The sequence below is a fragment of the Mycteria americana genome, chromosome 12, assembly GCF_035582795.1.
Source record: "Mycteria americana isolate JAX WOST 10 ecotype Jacksonville Zoo and Gardens chromosome 12, USCA_MyAme_1.0, whole genome shotgun sequence".
Taxonomy (NCBI): domain Eukaryota; kingdom Metazoa; phylum Chordata; class Aves; order Ciconiiformes; family Ciconiidae; genus Mycteria; species Mycteria americana.
This window is the reverse complement of record NC_134376.1, coordinates 17,367,594-17,383,338: the sequence shown is the minus strand read 5'-3', so window position 1 is coordinate 17,383,338 and position 15,745 is coordinate 17,367,594. Positions and strand designations below refer to the sequence as shown.

At 63.3% G+C, this 15,745-nt stretch overlaps 2 protein-coding genes across 2 annotated transcripts in view; one reads left to right on the top strand and one right to left on the bottom strand.

The window, feature by feature from the left end:
- Nucleotides 1–6,382: 6,382 nt before the first annotated feature.
- On the bottom strand, nucleotides 6,383–15,096 carry UBALD1 (UBA like domain containing 1). The gene is made up of 3 exons (XM_075514921.1): nucleotides 14,823–15,096; nucleotides 8,613–8,672; nucleotides 6,383–7,523 (listed from the first exon to the last, which is right to left on the bottom strand). Exons 1-3 carry the CDS (start codon nucleotides 14,928–14,930, stop codon nucleotides 7,203–7,205), a joined length of 489 nt encoding a protein of 162 aa, XP_075371036.1. The 5' UTR covers nucleotides 14,931–15,096; the 3' UTR covers nucleotides 6,383–7,202.
- A 397-nt stretch (nucleotides 15,097–15,493) lies between these two features.
- MGRN1 (mahogunin ring finger 1) overlaps nucleotides 15,494–15,745 on the top strand; it is a 62,825-nt gene continuing 62,573 nt past the window's right edge. The window contains exon 1 of the mRNA XM_075515637.1: nucleotides 15,494–15,685. The gene's annotated coding sequence lies outside the window, so the exon portion shown is untranslated. The remainder of the gene's footprint in view (nucleotides 15,686–15,745) is intronic.

Here is a 15,745-nt window from a genome sequence, read left to right as displayed (position 1 = left end):
TGGAGCACACAGCTCCCACTCCCCCGGCAGGGACAGCAGCGTCCCCGTTGGGCTCCTCTTCTCCTCTCTTCTCTGCAGCACAGCGAGCGGCTGAGCTGCAGGTGACAGCGGTGCTGCCTTGCAGGCAGGCTGTCCCCACGCCAAGGCAGGATCGCATGGGAGACATTGCCATGGCACAAGTTCAAGTTATTTGGCTCTTGAAGTTTAGGCTCTGAGTGTGAAACGCAACACGTAACATCATCAGCGTTGCCTTCCTCGTTCGAGCCACACATTGCAGCGCAAGGATGAGTTGTGGTGGCCTTGTGCCTGGCTGTCCTCACCACAGGGAGTACGGGGCTGGCCCACAGCAAACCCAGCACTTCCTCATCCCTTGTGAGATCTGTCAGCCCCGAGCCGGTCCCATCTCACGTGTCATAACCTTGGCTTTGAGCACAACCACAGAGCAAAGGGAAAAGGCAACAGCATTTTGCTGGGGCGAGGAAGCTGGGGCTGGAACACTTGTCCCCTTCGAGCATCTTCCATTTCAGTTTGGCAGAGCTCCACAGTCATGGCCGTGGGCTAGCCAGATGTGGCCGATGCTGTGGCAGCTCCACTGGGTCCCAGAGACACCCCCAAACCTGGGTCTTCACTGCGCACCACTTAGCTTCCCTTCTCCCCACGTCCCCCAGAGCCCACGGGGACCCAGCATCACTGGCCAAACCCATGTTCTTCAGGTCATGGACATGCTGCAGGAGATGCTCACCACCATCTGCTCCCTGAAAAACACTGTCGAGGGCTTCCAGGAGGAGCTGCAGCTCCTGAAGGACAATTTCCAGAAGGTGCATACATGAAGCCGGGCCGGTTGCTGGAGAGCTCTTGGCAGAGCAGTCAGGCTCCCCAGGGACGTGTGTGGATGGCCAGGTGGCACAGGGTGACATGGATGAGGTCCTGAGCTCAGGCTCCCTCCCACCCCAAGGCTAAGCTGGGAGATGTGGGATCTGCCCTGGAGCCCAGGGGGTTTGGGTAGACACTGTCTGCAGCCATGGAGCCCAGCTCTGGCCCAGGCTGGGCACTGCCGATCCCTGCCTGTCCCTGCTGATGCTGATCCCCACCATTCCCAAGCCCTGCAGATGCCAAACCCGCTGATGTCTCTGTTTAACAGGCCGGTCTGGAGGAGTTGCGAGAGTGGTCGGTGCAGCAGGACGAGCACGGCCACCTGCCACAGAGCATCCTGGACCAAATGGTGAGTGGGGGCAGCCCTGGCAGAGGGGCTGGGAGCGGGCGTCTGCGGCATCGTGCACAGAGGCACTCAGCACCCAGCCCCTGGGACTGTCCCCAAGCTGTCCAGGGTCAGGCTTTGGCAAATCCTTACGGAAAATGCACTCAAGCCTCGCAAGGGCTGCCCTGACCACAGTGACCTGCCTGGGCAAGCATCTGGCCCCACAAGGCTCTTCTGGCAGGGTCCATGTCACCTTCCCAGCCGCTGGAGCAGGGACATCCATCCCTGGGCGCGCCGGTGTCCTGGTAGCTTCCACCAGCCACCTCCGCTGCTCTTGTCCCTCCTGCAATGCCAGGAGACCATCATCACCCTGGGACATGGTAGCGCAGACACAGGGGTGGATTATACCCTCTAGATTTTGAGGCCCCAGGGGATCTGCAGGGTTGGGGACGGCGCTGGGGGGGTGGCGAGATTTGGCATTGCCCTCCCCATCCCGGGGGCTGCCCGGGCTCTCCACTACTGGAGCAGGGTGGGAGGGCTGATTTCTGTCCCGGTCGCAGGCAGAGGTGCATCAGGAGCTGAGCTCCTTCCCCTGGCATGCCGCCATGCTGTGCTGGAGGTCTCTCTGCGGGGTGCCTGCTGGCGAGGTGCATACAGGCTCCTGGGTGCCAGGCTCCCTTGCTGGAGGCCGGCAATGCCCCTCGGCTCCAGGACGGCACGGGGGTCTTCTTTCTCCCCAAAACCTTGGGGGCTGTTTCATTTCAGAAGCTCTCCAGCCAGGAGCTCAGCCCCGAGCCCTCGCAGGAGTCAGCCCATGAGGCCCCGTGCAGGCTGAGCTGGCTGCTGGAGCAGCACGAAGCCGTGGGGACCTGTGTCAGCCGCCGCGAGAGCCAGCTCCAGCAGCACGGTGAGCACCAGTATCCCCACCATGCTGGGCCACCGTGCCGGGTTGTGCCACCAGACCTTTGCCAAGACTGGTGGATGGCGGGGCCACACTCAGCCATCCCGTCTGGGTCCCCAAGCCTCTGCAGCCCCCTGGTCCCTCTGCCTCGCTCCCAGCCATGTTGGCATGGCTGGCAGGGACATGGTCACTGCCCTCTGTGGCACCCCTGTGTGCCCTGGTGCTGGCCATGCCCAGGGGCTGGCAGCAGGGCCGGGGGGGTCTCTGCAGCCATAAAGCCACCTGGGTTTGGGATGGCACTGTGCTAGGGGCCTGCAGGAGCCAGCACTGCCTGGAGCAAAGCTTTGGTGTCTGTTTTCAGTCAACTCCGTGACCTTGGAGGACATGGCTGCCCGACTGGAGAAGGTGCCAGGCGAGATGAGGCACCTGCAGGATGGAGGAGAGGAGGTGTCCGGCTGCCCGGGCCCTGGGGGGGCTGCCCGAGGGTCTGGGGGCTGCAGCCCTGCACCCCACTTGCTGGGGATGCACTGGGGCATCTCTGGGGATGTCCTTGCTAGCCTCTCACTGGGGCCACCCATAAGCATATCTCCCTGCCTCGCTTGGGTCCTGCAGCCACCCTGTTTCTCACTCAGGGTTGCACTTGTGCTCCCCAGGGGCTGGATTTTGGCAGGGAGGTGCTGGGCCAGGTGGGGCAGCTGCAGGAGCAGTGCAGGAGGCTGCAGGAAACTGCGGAGCGGCTGTGGGGTGACACCAAGGACACCCAGGTGAGCACAGCCCCGGACTCAGCTCAGGAGCCACTTGTGCCATGGTTGGCATCCGAACCAGGCTGGGTACAGGCTTGCCCGGACTTGGTGCATCCCCACTCCGAAGCAGCTCAGCGTGCCAGGATTTTGTGGCCATGCCATGTTGGCAGAGCTGGGGACAGACAATGGTGAGTGGCTCCGAGGCAGGCATCGGGCAGGGCGGGTGGCTGGGGGCACGTGGCAGGTGTGGAGCCTGCACGGGATGGTGGAACACCCAGCCATGAGCAAGGTGCTGCTGGAGCAGGGCTTGGGTGTTGTAAGCAAGCAAAGGCAGGCAGGGATGGTAGCAGGGCTGGGGGTCCGCAGGGGATGGCTGACACCATACCCCCTTCAGAAAACAGACAAGGCTGCACTGGAAACCAAAGCAAGCCAGGAGGAGCTGCAACATGCCATGGTCCAGCTGAGCGAGATGATGCAGGACCTGCTGCAGAGGATGTCCCTGATGGACCAGGACAGGCAGAAAGCCCTGGAGAAGCTCCTCAGCGAGATGGACTCCAAGGTAGCAGTGTCACCCAAGGAGGGTTGTGGGGATGGAGGGATGCACCAGGCCAGGGAGCACATCCCCGCGTGGGAAGGGTGAGCCCCAAATCTGCCAACGCCAAGAGATGACAGTTCTTGCACCATGGCTGGCCATGTGTCCCAAGGTGTCCCCAGTGCCCCTCAGGGGCAACAGCATCCCTTGAAATGGGGCTGGCGTCCCAACAAGACCCTCTGCCCTCCCTGCAGCTGAACTGTGCAGCGCTGACTCCCCTGCAGGCACAGCTGGAGCAGGTGTGGAGGCTCACCCAGCAGTGCCTCTGCCAGGGACCCTGCTGCGGTGCCAACCGTGCCGCCGGCTTCAAGAGGTGGGGGCTGCTGGGTCCCATCCTGTCTTATCCCATCCCATCCCATCCCATCCCATCCCATCCTATCCCATCCCATCCCATCCCATCCCATCCCATCCCATCCCATCCCATCCCATCCCACCTTGTCCTCTCCTCTACTGCCCCATCCCCTCCCATGCTGTCCCACACTGCCCTGTCCGTCCCATCCAGACCGTTTGTCTCACCCTGCCCGTGGGGTGCCATCCACCCGTGGGACCTCGCACAGTCCCTGGGGTGCTGGCAGCGCACGGAGCAGCCACCTCTGTGCTGCAGGCAGCTCTTTGATCCAGTGAAGTGCATCTCCTGTGACAGACCCCTGGCCATGGCCCCGGCGCCGTGAGTAGTGTGCAGCCCCCCCAGGACAGACACCCATGCTGCATTTCCACTAGAGACCGCTGCCTGACTTTGCCTGCACATCCTCATCCGCAGGCACTTGGTGACCATCCAAAAGGCCAGCCAGCTCCTCCGGCCCCATCCAGCCAGTGCCAGCAGCTCCAACTGCCTGGCACGGCAGCTGCCAGGGAGGTGAGGCTTGCCAGGTGCCACTGCATCCCTCTCTCTCCCTTTAGGGTCCCTCTCCCTGGGCAGGAGGGATAACGTCGGTGCTCCCTGCCCAGGGAGAGCGAAGGGAGCGGCAGGGCCAGCCGGGGGGGCCCCAGGAGTCCTGCCGGGCCACTGCCCACCTCCAGTTCCCTCGTCACCGTTTGTCCCTGCGGCGACCCTACAGACTTCACCTGCAAGAACGTGAGCCCCCATCGCCGCGTGTCCCTGTGCTCTGGAAACCTGCAGAGCCCACCCAGGCTGGGACGGTGAGAGTGCTGTGGGCTGGGCACAGCCTCAGGGCATATCCGATGGCACTGGCTGCTCTTCCCTCTAGAGAGAAGTGGATATTTTGGGCATCAATGGGGTTGTCTACAAGGGCAGGCTGAGCTCGCTGGCTGCCAACAGGACCATCACCGAGGGCAAGGACTTGCCAGGTAGGGGAGCAGCCCCAGGGCACTGCGTTAGCTCCGGCCAGGCTGTGCAGCCACCTGAACTGGTGTGTCCTGCTCATCCCAAAGCAACGAAGACCCGCCAGCCCCGCTCCCAGCATGCCGCGGAGATGCGCCGTGCCCCCAAGTACGGCAGCCACTATGTGTCCCCGTACTCATGTGAGTGCCTGCCCCGGCTGTCCCCCCGGGCCACTGGCCCCACCATGCAGGCTCAGCCTGCTGCTGAGCACCCCCGGGGGCGTTGTGCCCCATGCAAGGCTGTTTGTCCTTCTGCATCGCAGGTGCTGCCATGCGGACGAAGACGGGCTCCTCGGGGGGCCGGTGGCAGGCTGCCACGGGTGGCAGCAGGACAGCGAGTGTCTGAGCTGGCCGGGGGGCTGTGAAATGGCATGGGGGGGGCAGGCACACCAGGGCTGTGCTGCCTGGCCTCAGGGACTGGTGGGGTGGGGGCCACACCGCCCCAGCAGCCGCTTGTTGCAGTGGGGTAACGCCGCAGGCCATAAAGATGCTCCCTCCTCTGTTGCCTCTCCTGCGTGGTCCCTGGGCTTGCAGGGGCACATGGGGCATCCTTGGGGACTTAGCAACCAGAGCCTGACGCTTTTGGGCTGTGCCACGTCCCAGTGAGCTCTCTCTGACCAGCCAGGCATTCAGGTCTGTGGTGTGGCCCTGGATTTTCCAGTCCCATGGCTCCTGGTGGCCCTGGGACAGTCACAGGCAGGCTCCCCTCCCCACCACCCAGGTCTCCACACGGCTTCACCTCTTCCATGGGCAGGTGCCTCCTTCTGAGGCCAGATCCATTCCCCATGTCTCCCCTGGGTGGGCTCCATGCCATGCAGCTCCTGCCTCGCAGACCGTCCCCATTCCCAGCAGGACTCCATGCTGGCCTTGATCTGCCCAGGCCACCGCAGTCAGGACACAAGGTCCATAGCCCCAGCTCGCTCCAGATGCCACCAGTTCAGCCCACTCCACCTCGGTGGGGCAGGACTGAGCCACACAGCCCCAGCACAGGGAAGCTCACAAGGGTCAGCACCAGCCCTCGCTCCCAGCCTCTGCCAAGGCTGTACAAGAGGCAGCATGGGTGAAACCATCACTCCTACAACATTTATTTTAGCAACACAAATAAGAGATTGAAATTAATTACTGACTGGTGAGCGCAGGGATGTAGGGGCAAGGCCTCACGGGGAGAGGGCTCAGCAGGGATGGCAACCTCCAAGGGACCTGGCCCCTGTCATCTGGCAAAGAGGGGACAGGAGCCAGGTCATGGCAAGACACCCAGGACTGTGGGTGTCACACAGGGAGCCCAAGGGCTCCCTGCAGCCCTGCCATCACCCTGCCCCTGCTCCCGGTGGGGTCACACACCCACAACTGATGTGGTGGGGCAGCAGGCAGAGCCAAGCTGGCTTCTGCCGAGGCTGAGCCCTGGCGTACGCCTGGCCAAAGCCAGCTGGCAGTCCAGCACGGCTGGACGGGGTATTTGGAGCAGCACACATACAGCAGAGGCGGCCAGCCCCAGCTCGGAGGCACAGCACGCAGAGCCACTCAGAGAGGGGATCCTGCAGCACCTCAGGCCCAGGCCAGCCTTCCCCACGTCCCACTGCTGCTGCAAACGAAGCAAAGACACTGGGTTCAAAGCAGAAGAGCATGTATTGCAAGCGGCTGCGGCGCATCCGGAGAGACTTCCAGCCGCCAGGAGAAAAGAACAGAGGGGTTAAAAACGATCCCAGTCTCTAGGGTTACACTGTGTCATGCAAACAGCCCCGGGGCAAACCCCAAACCAGGAGGGTGAGGGGAGGGTGTGCTGGCCCAGCCGGGCCACCCGTGGCTCACCCCCTGCTCCCCATCGCCGGGGCTGGGCGAGGGGCCAGGCGCCTGCCCGGGAGCCAGCATCCCCCAGCCCTGCTCACCAGCGAGCACGGTGCATGCAGGGCGGAGGCTGTGGCCGAGCAGGAACAGTCCTTGCTCTCTCTCCCCCCCTTACAAAAAAACAAGCTGCGTGGGGTGTCTGTCCCCCACCTGGTTGAGTAGGGCCGAGGGACGCAGGGAAATGCTCAGGCGCAACCCACTCTGCCTGGTGGGGTGGCCCAGGGGACTGTGAAGAAGGGACCTCCTCTGTAAATGTCACTCGCATGCAAACTCCGGTGTCCCAAGAGAGGAGGGGGTGCTCCCTCCCCGAGAGCCCGGCAGCAGCAGGATCCCAGGCAGAGGCCAGCATTGGTCCCGCGTCCCACGCAGCCTCCCGCTGTCTCTGGGGAGCTCTGTTCAGCTCGAGGACAAGTAAAAACTACTTCAAACCAAACCCATGCAAGGCAGCTATTTGCTCGTGTGTCTCGGCGGCTGCCAGACGCCCTGGCAGCAGAGTTCCTCTCCTCTTTGGGGAGGGGGGGAAAAAAATATATATATATTTATACGCCGGGGTCCCCGCCGCGTTTGCTCTCCGCCGCGGCCTCATCTCTCTGCCTCCATGGTCACGTTGGCCTTCTGTTCTGCCGTGGCCTGCTGGGAGACGGCGGCTGGCCAGCCCGCGGGCTGCGCCGGGGGGGCCGGAGTCCACATGCTCTGCTGCTGGCCGGGGGGCGAAGCCGCGGGCCAGGTGGGGTTGAAGGCCCCGTGCTGGGGTGGCAGCGGGGCAGGGGGCGGCGGGGAAGTCGCCATGGAGGCCACGGGGCTGCTGCTGTTGAAGCTCTCTGAGGCCTTGAGGCGGGAGAACATGGTGAGGGCGTCGGGGAAGTTGGGTGGCGTGGCCGGCGTGTTGGCGGGAGTGCACATCTGCGGGAAGAGACACAGGGTCAGGCATGGGGGGGGGGGCCTCCACCTTCTGCCTCCCACCAGGGCCCGGCACAAGACCCCTCTGCCGCAGCACACGTAGCTCCTGGATCCGTGCTCTGCTGACAATGCTGTCTGCAAGCAGCAGTTATTTAAGGCTCTGAAGACTAATGCTGTGGCAAGAGCTCCTGTCAGAGGGCCCAGATGGGACCCCGCTGCACCCGCTCCTGTGCCCGGCCGAGTCGGGGACCCCCTCTACTCTGTGACCCACTGGTGCCACCCTGGGCCTGCAGCTTTCTGGCTCAGCAGGCACAAGGCTCAGGCTCAGCTCCCACCCCACAGGAGACCGGGCGTGCTCAGGCCCTGACGGGCACTTACTGTGCACGCTTACTGCATGCTCCAAATCCCCAATTGTCCCAGAGAGTCAAATGAGGCCACGGCAGCCAGCAAATCCCTAGGACACATCTGCCCAGGCAGATTATGGGCTGCTGGGGCACAAGAGTTAAAGGGACCGAGTCTGGGGACAGCTGGGAGAGAGCGGAGGCAGGCAGCACCCACGCACATGCACGCCCTTGTGTTTACACACATCCAGATGAGCACGCTGTGCTAGAGGCACGCTCCAGCGGGGCAGAGGTTTGCACGCTCAGTCGCTCCAGCAAGCACACAAGGACTCACGTGTGCAGCTGGGCAGCGTGCACGTATCTCTGTGTGTGTTTACACGGCCTACAACATTCTGGTGCTCCAGGCCCTCCCAGACTCTCTCTGCCACGTTGGGGCTGGTCTGGACCATTTGCCATGCCCAAAGCATCCTCCATCGGACCATGTCTCTCCGAGGAGCAGCCCCAACCCCTTTGCAGGGTTCTGAGGGCACTCCTGGACCCACCGTCCCACTGCGTAGGACAGGCTATGCCACACCTGGCTGCTCTCCAGGAAAACCTTCCTTGGCAGCAGCTCTGGCAGCGCCTGGCCAGACCTCCCTGCCTGCACTCCTGGAGCTGTGAAGCAGCAAGCTGGGCATCAGCAACAGCCCAAAGCGCCCGCCAGCTGGTGCTGTGCCCCCGGCGAGCACTGGAGAGACGGGAAAGCACTTACCATCTGATGGTGGTGGCTGTAGGGTATGTTCGTTTCTTGGAAAAAAGCACTGAGAGCAGTCTGGAGAGGAAAAAAATAAAAATATGATGATGTTACCACCAGCATGCAAACTGGACACCCACCTCATCCCTGCACACAACGGCACAGCTTTGCAAGACCCCAAAGATGATCCAAAACAGGCCCCAGGGGGCTGGACCATGCCCACAGCCCCCTTGCCTGCACGGGAAAGTGCTGCACACAGCTGCTCCCACGTCCCCAGGCAGGGACCCACGCCTGCCGTCTGCTTGCACCGAGGCAGGAAAGGATCACACCTATTTGGGATCACCGTGCTCGCTGCTGAGAAGCAGCCACTGCTGGAGTGGATCCCAGCAGGCATTTCACAGCGATGCTCCACAACCGCTGCATGCAGGAAGAGGAAGGAAACCAAATCCAAACCCAGACGGGGAAGCCCAGCGGGAACCGGTTAGATGCATGTCCTTAACAGGACAAGATCACCGTCACCATATTCACGCCAGGAGATCCCCAGGGCTGGGGCTGCAACAGGTAGCCCACCCCATATACCAGGGCATTTCCAATTCTGTCGCAGGCAGGGTACTGTTATGACTGACATAATTTTGGTTCGCTTCCAGTTCAGACCAGTAATAATCTGGTAAATGTCACATGCCACAGGCATGCGAGAGGACGAGAGGGGGCTGCAGGAGGGAACGCCAGGGGCACAGGCTGGCCAGGAGGGCAGACACCTAGCCCAGGTCTGGGAGGAGCAGAGGCAGTGGGAGCTCTGGGGGCGCGCAGGACTGGGCTGCTGCAGGACCAGCGAAGGTGAAGCTGACTCCTGTTCTGTGCCAGGCTTTAGCTGAGTTAGGGCTAGAAAGCAATGTTTTGATTCAGTTGCAGATCAGACTTGATAGAAATGTTAGATAATTGGTTTGGATTCAGCTCCGGTTGGAGGAAAAGCCCTCCCCCATCAACCCCCATGCAATCCCCTCCCCAGGGGCAGCCGAGCCAGGGTGTGAGGCACAGGGCTGCGGCCAGGCGCTGCCACACCACCCAAGACTTTGCTCCCTTCCTGCAAGCCAGTGATTGGGGTTACCCAAGCTGCTAAAAAAAAAAAAAAAAAAAAAAAAAGGCAGAAAAACCTGAACAAAGCAGAGGCAGGTTGTACCAAACGCTGTGCGACTGCAGCAGCCACAGTCCTACCACCACACACACTCCTCATCCCGGTGCCCACAGCCACACGCTCCAGTGTCACACCCAGGGACGGGATGAACAACTCAGCTCAGCTTACTGGTGCGGTGGAGAACTATTCTGCCCCAAAACACCCAGGCTGGCAGGTCCTGAAAGGTGAAGGGGCTGCACTTGCATTGCTGGGGAGCTGGAGCCGGCCACTTGCAGCGGGGTTTGTGGTTTCCTGGCTAAAGGGGGGTAAACTATGGGCAAGGCCAGGTGGCAGCCAGGAGCGATATCTGCAAACAATAATCCAGACCTGGGTGGGGGAAGCAATTGCTGCTGTAGAGTCTGGCAGCTCCCAGACCTCGGGGGGAGCACGCAATAGCCGGGCTGGCAAGGCTCTTCCCCGCAATAGCTGTGTTCCTCTGGCTGTGTTTAATAACACAGTACCTGAACCCTGCACCCAACCAGGCTGCGACCGTGGGCAGGACCCGCTGGATTTCAGCTACGGCCATACAGCAGGATGAGGGTCTGTGGCCCCAGAGACCAGCTCTGAACAGGCTGGCACACATCTGTGAATCAAGGAAATGTCCAACGGAGACACGGACACTTCTGAGGCAGCGACACTCCCGTCACCGCACTACCCTTCGTCCTGGGTGAGGTCCGATGTCAACACCCACAGGCCCTATCACCCAGACAGAAAGGATCATGATAAGAATGGGGGGAAACAGCAAACGGGAAGCACAGGCAGAGGTGTGGGCACCGGCAGATACCACAAGCTGATTAAATATGCTCTGTGCTCCTGTATTCCAAGTGGCCTTGTATCTGGGACTGTGCCACTGGCAGACAGAGGCAGAGAAAGTCCTCGCTGTCCCCGTCCCCACCGATCCTTGCTGGCGCTGGGATGAAAGCTGTGACCTGGGTGGAGGAAGCACTCCACCATCGCAGGGCCCTCTGCCTAAAACACTGCGTCTCCTCCCCTCCATCTGCCCCTTTCCAAGCATGGCAGAAGCAAGCCCTCTGCCCACCACCCACCTCCCTCCAGCTGCGGGGAACGGCTGCCACCTCCCAGGGGACCCGGGACCAGCAGCAGCCCCAACCCAGGCGGGCGAGAGGCCCATGCACCCATCCCCTCAGTGGCACGGGGTGCCAGGGCCACGCATGTAACCAAAGCGGCTGATGCCGCCTGGTCTCCAGCCAGCGTCACAAGTGCCGGGGGCAATCGGTGCAACAGCAAAGCCATTAAGGCTCCTCTGCTTGAGAAGGAGCTTGAGCCACAGCTCAGCCCTGACCCCAGACCAAAGGTCCCATCGCCCGTGTCGCCCTGGGTGTGAGCGGGAGCAGGGCAGCCCCGCACCCGCTGCCTGGCCATGCTCAGCAGGTGACCAGGCCACCGTGTCCCCCCCTGGGATGCAAAAACAGGAGCTTCGCAGGAGGCAGATCACACAGAGATCCTACCAGGGTGCCAAGAGGTGCCCATGGTGACCAAGTCAGAGGGAGGACGGCTGCAGGGGCCAGGCGGGGAGATGAATGCAAGGAGACCTGGGCGCTGAGCAGAACAAGCTCAGTCTGGAGGAGCAGGACACCCAGCCCTGTGCAGCTGCTGAGACAGGACCTGGGGTGCTGACTGATCTCCTGCCCATCGCTGCCCAAGCTGCACTTGCACCCGCTCCCAGCTGCACGTGTGAGCTGCAGCCGCTGCCAGCGCAGGGGCTCGGCTGCCAGCACAGGGGATCTGGCAGCAGGGAGCCCATGGTGCTAGAGCAGCCCTGGGGGCACCCTGCCCTTGAGCCACAAAGGAAAGGGAAAGGGGCTCGATAAAACATAAATAAATCAGAAGAGGAAGTGCAAATCCAACCATGGACACAGCGGGCAGAGCCAGACACCTGCTCCTCCTCTTGTTCCCCACACACAACCTCACGACACTGAAGAGAGACACGACGCTTAGTACCAGGAAAAAGGAAGGAATGGGTGGGTTTTTTTTAAAGCTGTCATCTTCTTATCCTTCCCAAGCAGCCCCAGGGGCAATCAGGGCATAACAAAGCCAATTAATAATTAATACTCTTCTGCCTGGGAAGGAGCCTGACCCACCGCTCAGCCCAGCCCGACATGAGACTCTGCAAACTCTGAAATGTCTCCCTGGTAGCCTGCTAGGTTCCAGCCATGGTGGAGATACCTGCTGCCCTCCCTGGCTTCACCCAAAGTGCTGGCACCTGCGGCCCTGGAGGCCAAGTGCCAGCCCTCACCCGGAGACACTCCAAATCGCCTTCTTCAGCCTGTAAACCTCCCCCTCCAATCAGTCGTGGCACTGCTCCAGCTGCTAGAGGGCTGGGCTGGCACGGCCATCGCTGCTGGCACCCACCGTGGCTGTCCCTGGAAGCACAGAAGAGCTCACGGCGCTGCAAGAGCTGCAAACTATGCCGGGTGTACCGAGAGAAAGCCCACCGCGGGTCCCTACGAAACAGGAGTGGAGCCACAGCAAGTGGGAGAGGTGATCCACCCGCTACCCACGAACTGCCCCGTTCCCCAGGGATGGAGGGGATGCAGAATAAACAGCTTCCTTGTCAAGCCCCTTCGTATGGTACAGGCTCTGAACAGCTCGCTCCACATCGAAGGCAGCTGTATCCCCAACGGTTTCCCGACCTCCCGCCCTGCTCGCTGTCCTGGATCACGTTCCTTCCCCTTGGACAGACTCCAGGTCTGCCAGGGTCGGCAGGACACCATGCACAGCAAACCCTCTCTGCAGCTCCCACCGCATCTTCCCCCACCAGCCACAACGGCCCCAAAGCAGCCCCAGCCCAGGAAAGCGGCCCTGGAACATCAGCATCCCACCAGCCCAAAGCTGTCCGTGTTTCACAGCAGCCTCCCTCTCCCTCCTGCTGGTGACCCTACACCCCAGGCTCCTGCTCCCCGTCTGGCCGTGACAAGCAGCGAGCAGGGCACGTGCCCACATAGGAAAGGTCCTGGGCAGGGCAGACAGATGCCAGGAGTTCCCCAGCCAGGACAGAGGCACAGAGCTGGGAGAACCTAGCTCCTGTTGTCTTGTCTCCAGGCCATCTAGTTCGCCTCGGCTGTTGGGAACACCTCTCCCCACAGTGGTCTTACAGGCAGGAGCAACGTCCTCAGGGTTGCTCCGACTCACACCGTGCCTCCGGAGCAGCACTTTGAACCTGAGGAGACTACGAGCGAAGGCAGCGTAAATTAGCGCTGAACTTGCCTGAACTCCGCCAATTTACACTCGCTGCAGATGCGGGCCAGCCAGCAAACGGGTACCGCGCTAGAATAACAAAAGCCTCAGAATATCACAGGCAAGAGGTGAGAGCACGCTGGAGTCAAGAGACGACACCTCCCCAGTGCAGCTCCCCGAAGGAGGCATGCCCAGCGGCCATTTTGCAAAGGGAATTATCTGACCGTTGCACCAAAAGTGAGTGGGAACATGGTAACTGCTCATCGCAGCACGTTTGTTTACAGCTGAGCTTCCTCTAAGTCATGTGAGTGCCAAGCCGGCAGGAGACGGCTGTTTGTACTTGTGCAACTCGCCAAACGGTGGCAAAGTTCTGCAAAGCGCCTTTTGAAAGAAAAGTTAAACTTTTGTCATCCGTTCCCAGCTCTTTTGCCGCACGCGCGGAGGTGGTGGAAGCGGATCCCGCCCGTCCCAGAGGGCCACTGTCAAACTGTATTAGTAAACAAAACCCAGAGCACGTTACACATGCAACACATCCACCGCCACCGGCGCGCCCGTCAGCGGACCGTGGTATTAAACGGGCACGGCGGAGGGGAACGCCGGCTCGGCTTTCCACCCGTTCCCACACCCCCACCCACCCACCCACCCGCTCCTTGGCCATGCGTGGCTTGGCTTTGAATGCCTCTTGGCCTCTGATTTAGCATCTGGAAATCCTGCGACTGCACGGCGATGAACTGCCTCCGTGCCCGAGCCATCCGACAGCCGTCACGTTACAGAACAACCCCCGAATAACGTCTAGGCGGCCTGCCAGCGGCGCTCGCACCCATCCGGGCTGCGCCGCGTGCCGAAGGAGAGGTGCCCTAGCTACGGGGATGAACACAAACTGAACCTCCTGCTCTCCAGACTGACTCAGACCTCCTCCTGCATCACAAAACAGGCACTTCAATTACAAAGGTGCCATTAGCGTCAAATCCATCAGCTCCAGACTAGAGAGCTGCTGGGGCTGCAGAAGGAAAAGAAGAAAAAAAAAATCCCATTTAGAAAGAGCTTTGCTTGCTACAGCTGCCGCACTCCCCCCTCTGCAGCTCCGGGGATCTCTGGAGGGGCAGAGCACCCAGAAAGGCTGCCGGGGGGGGGCTCCCCACCCGCAATCCAGCCCCACGCGTGATGTTAACCCCTGCCGATGTCACGGGGTATCCCGCCCGCGAGCAAGAGGAAAAGGCGTCTGGAGCCAGAAAAGCTTTGACCTACAAAGTCTCCTCTCCCACGGCTGCCTGAGGACTCAAACTCTCCGAGGCAGGGACGTGGGAAAGGCTAGGCTGGGGTTTTCCAGCCCACGGCCACGCGGGAGGGTTGGGGCTGGGGGGGACGACGACACACACGGGGCGGGGCCCTGCCCGGACCGGCCGAGGGGCGGGAGGACCACCCTTCCGCGGTCCGGAGCGGGGCCCGGGCGGGCTGCGGGCCCTCGCTCCGCACCCACCCGCGCACCGTGGCTCCCCGTTTCCCCGCCCGCCGCATCCCGCGTGGGGCCCACGCTAGCTGAGCCCTCGCGGCGAGCAGGCAGCACGCCCCACGCGAACGCACCAGGGCCCTGCCCCGCCGCGCGCCCCACGCCCACCGCGGGGGCAGAGCGCGGCCCACGCCACGCACCGGCCGCCACGCTCCCCACGCCGACGCGCGGCGGGGGAGGGGGGGGGAGGGGGGGCAGCGGCGTGCCCCGCAGGGCCGGGCCGGGCGCGCCCCACGCTCACCGCGCTGCCCAAGCCCACCGGCTGCCCGCCACGCGGGGACCCGCCCCGAGCGCTCGGGGGCGGCGGGGGCGGGGGCCGGGGCCGGCACCGGGGCGGCGGCCTCACCTCGAACTGCCAGTGGGCCGCCTGCAGCAGCTGCTTGGCCTGGTCGGCGGCGCAGCCGGCCGCCAGCACGAACTGGTTGATCATCACCTGGTGCTTGAGCTCGTCCATGGCCCCGGCCCCGGCCCCCCGCCGCTGCGCCCAGCCCGCCGCGCCGTCCCCCGCCCTCACGGCGCCGCCACCATGGCGGAGCCGGCGCGGCTCACGCCAATGTTTACTGGGCACTGACTCACGGCGCCCGGCGAGCCCCGCCGACGGCCGCCAGGGGCGGGGCGGGGAGGGGCGGGGCGCGGGGCGCCGCTGGGAGATGTAGTTCCCGCCCGCCGCGCCGCCGCGCCGCCTTGGCTCCGCCCGGACTACAACTCCCGGCAGCCCCCGCTTTGTTTGCGGAGCGGCCGCCGGGCGCCGGCGCGCGTTGAGTGACGAGCCGGGCCGGCCAACCGCCGCCCTGGGCTCGGTAGTACCTGACCGTATATGGTCAACAACGCCGCTGCCCCCAATCAGAGGGCGGCGGGGGCGGGCCGGGGCTGGGGCGGGGCGGGTCACGTGGGCGGGCGGGGGGGGGGGCGCGGGCGGTGTTTACAGTCGGCCGCGTGCGGTTTCCTGTTGACGTGCGGGGAGCGGCCGCGGCGCGCGGGGCGGGGGCGCGGTAACGGCCGCGGCGGGGCCGCCGCTGCTGCCGCCCTTTGGCCCCGGCGGGCGGCGGCAACCGGCCCGCGGTAATGTTTAACCGGGGGGCGGCGGCGGGGGGACGCTGCGGTGCCCCCCCCCACCCCCCGAGGCCTGCGGGGGCCTGTCGGGGAGCCCCTTGGCTCGCAGCTGCCTCAGGCCGGAGCTGCCGCCGCCTCGCATCCCCGGGGCCTGAGGTGAGGGGGGGACGGCGGCCCCTTGGCCCCGGGCCTGGCCTAGGGCTCGCCGGCAGCGCT

Bases quoted from the DNA above. Each gene is read 5' to 3' on its own strand.
- UBALD1 (XM_075514921.1), bottom strand. From the start codon at position 14,930: ATGGACGAGCTCAAGCACCAGGTGATGATCAACCAGTTCGTGCTGGCG. The intron at 8,673-14,822 runs GTGAGGCCGCCG...TTTCCTCTCCAG, and splicing joins CGGCCCACTGGCAGTTCGAG to ACTGCTCTCAGTGCTTTTTT. The intron at 7,524-8,612 runs GTAAGTGCTTTC...CTCTTCCCGCAG, and splicing joins ACAGCCACCACCATCAGATG to ATGTGCACTCCCGCCAACAC.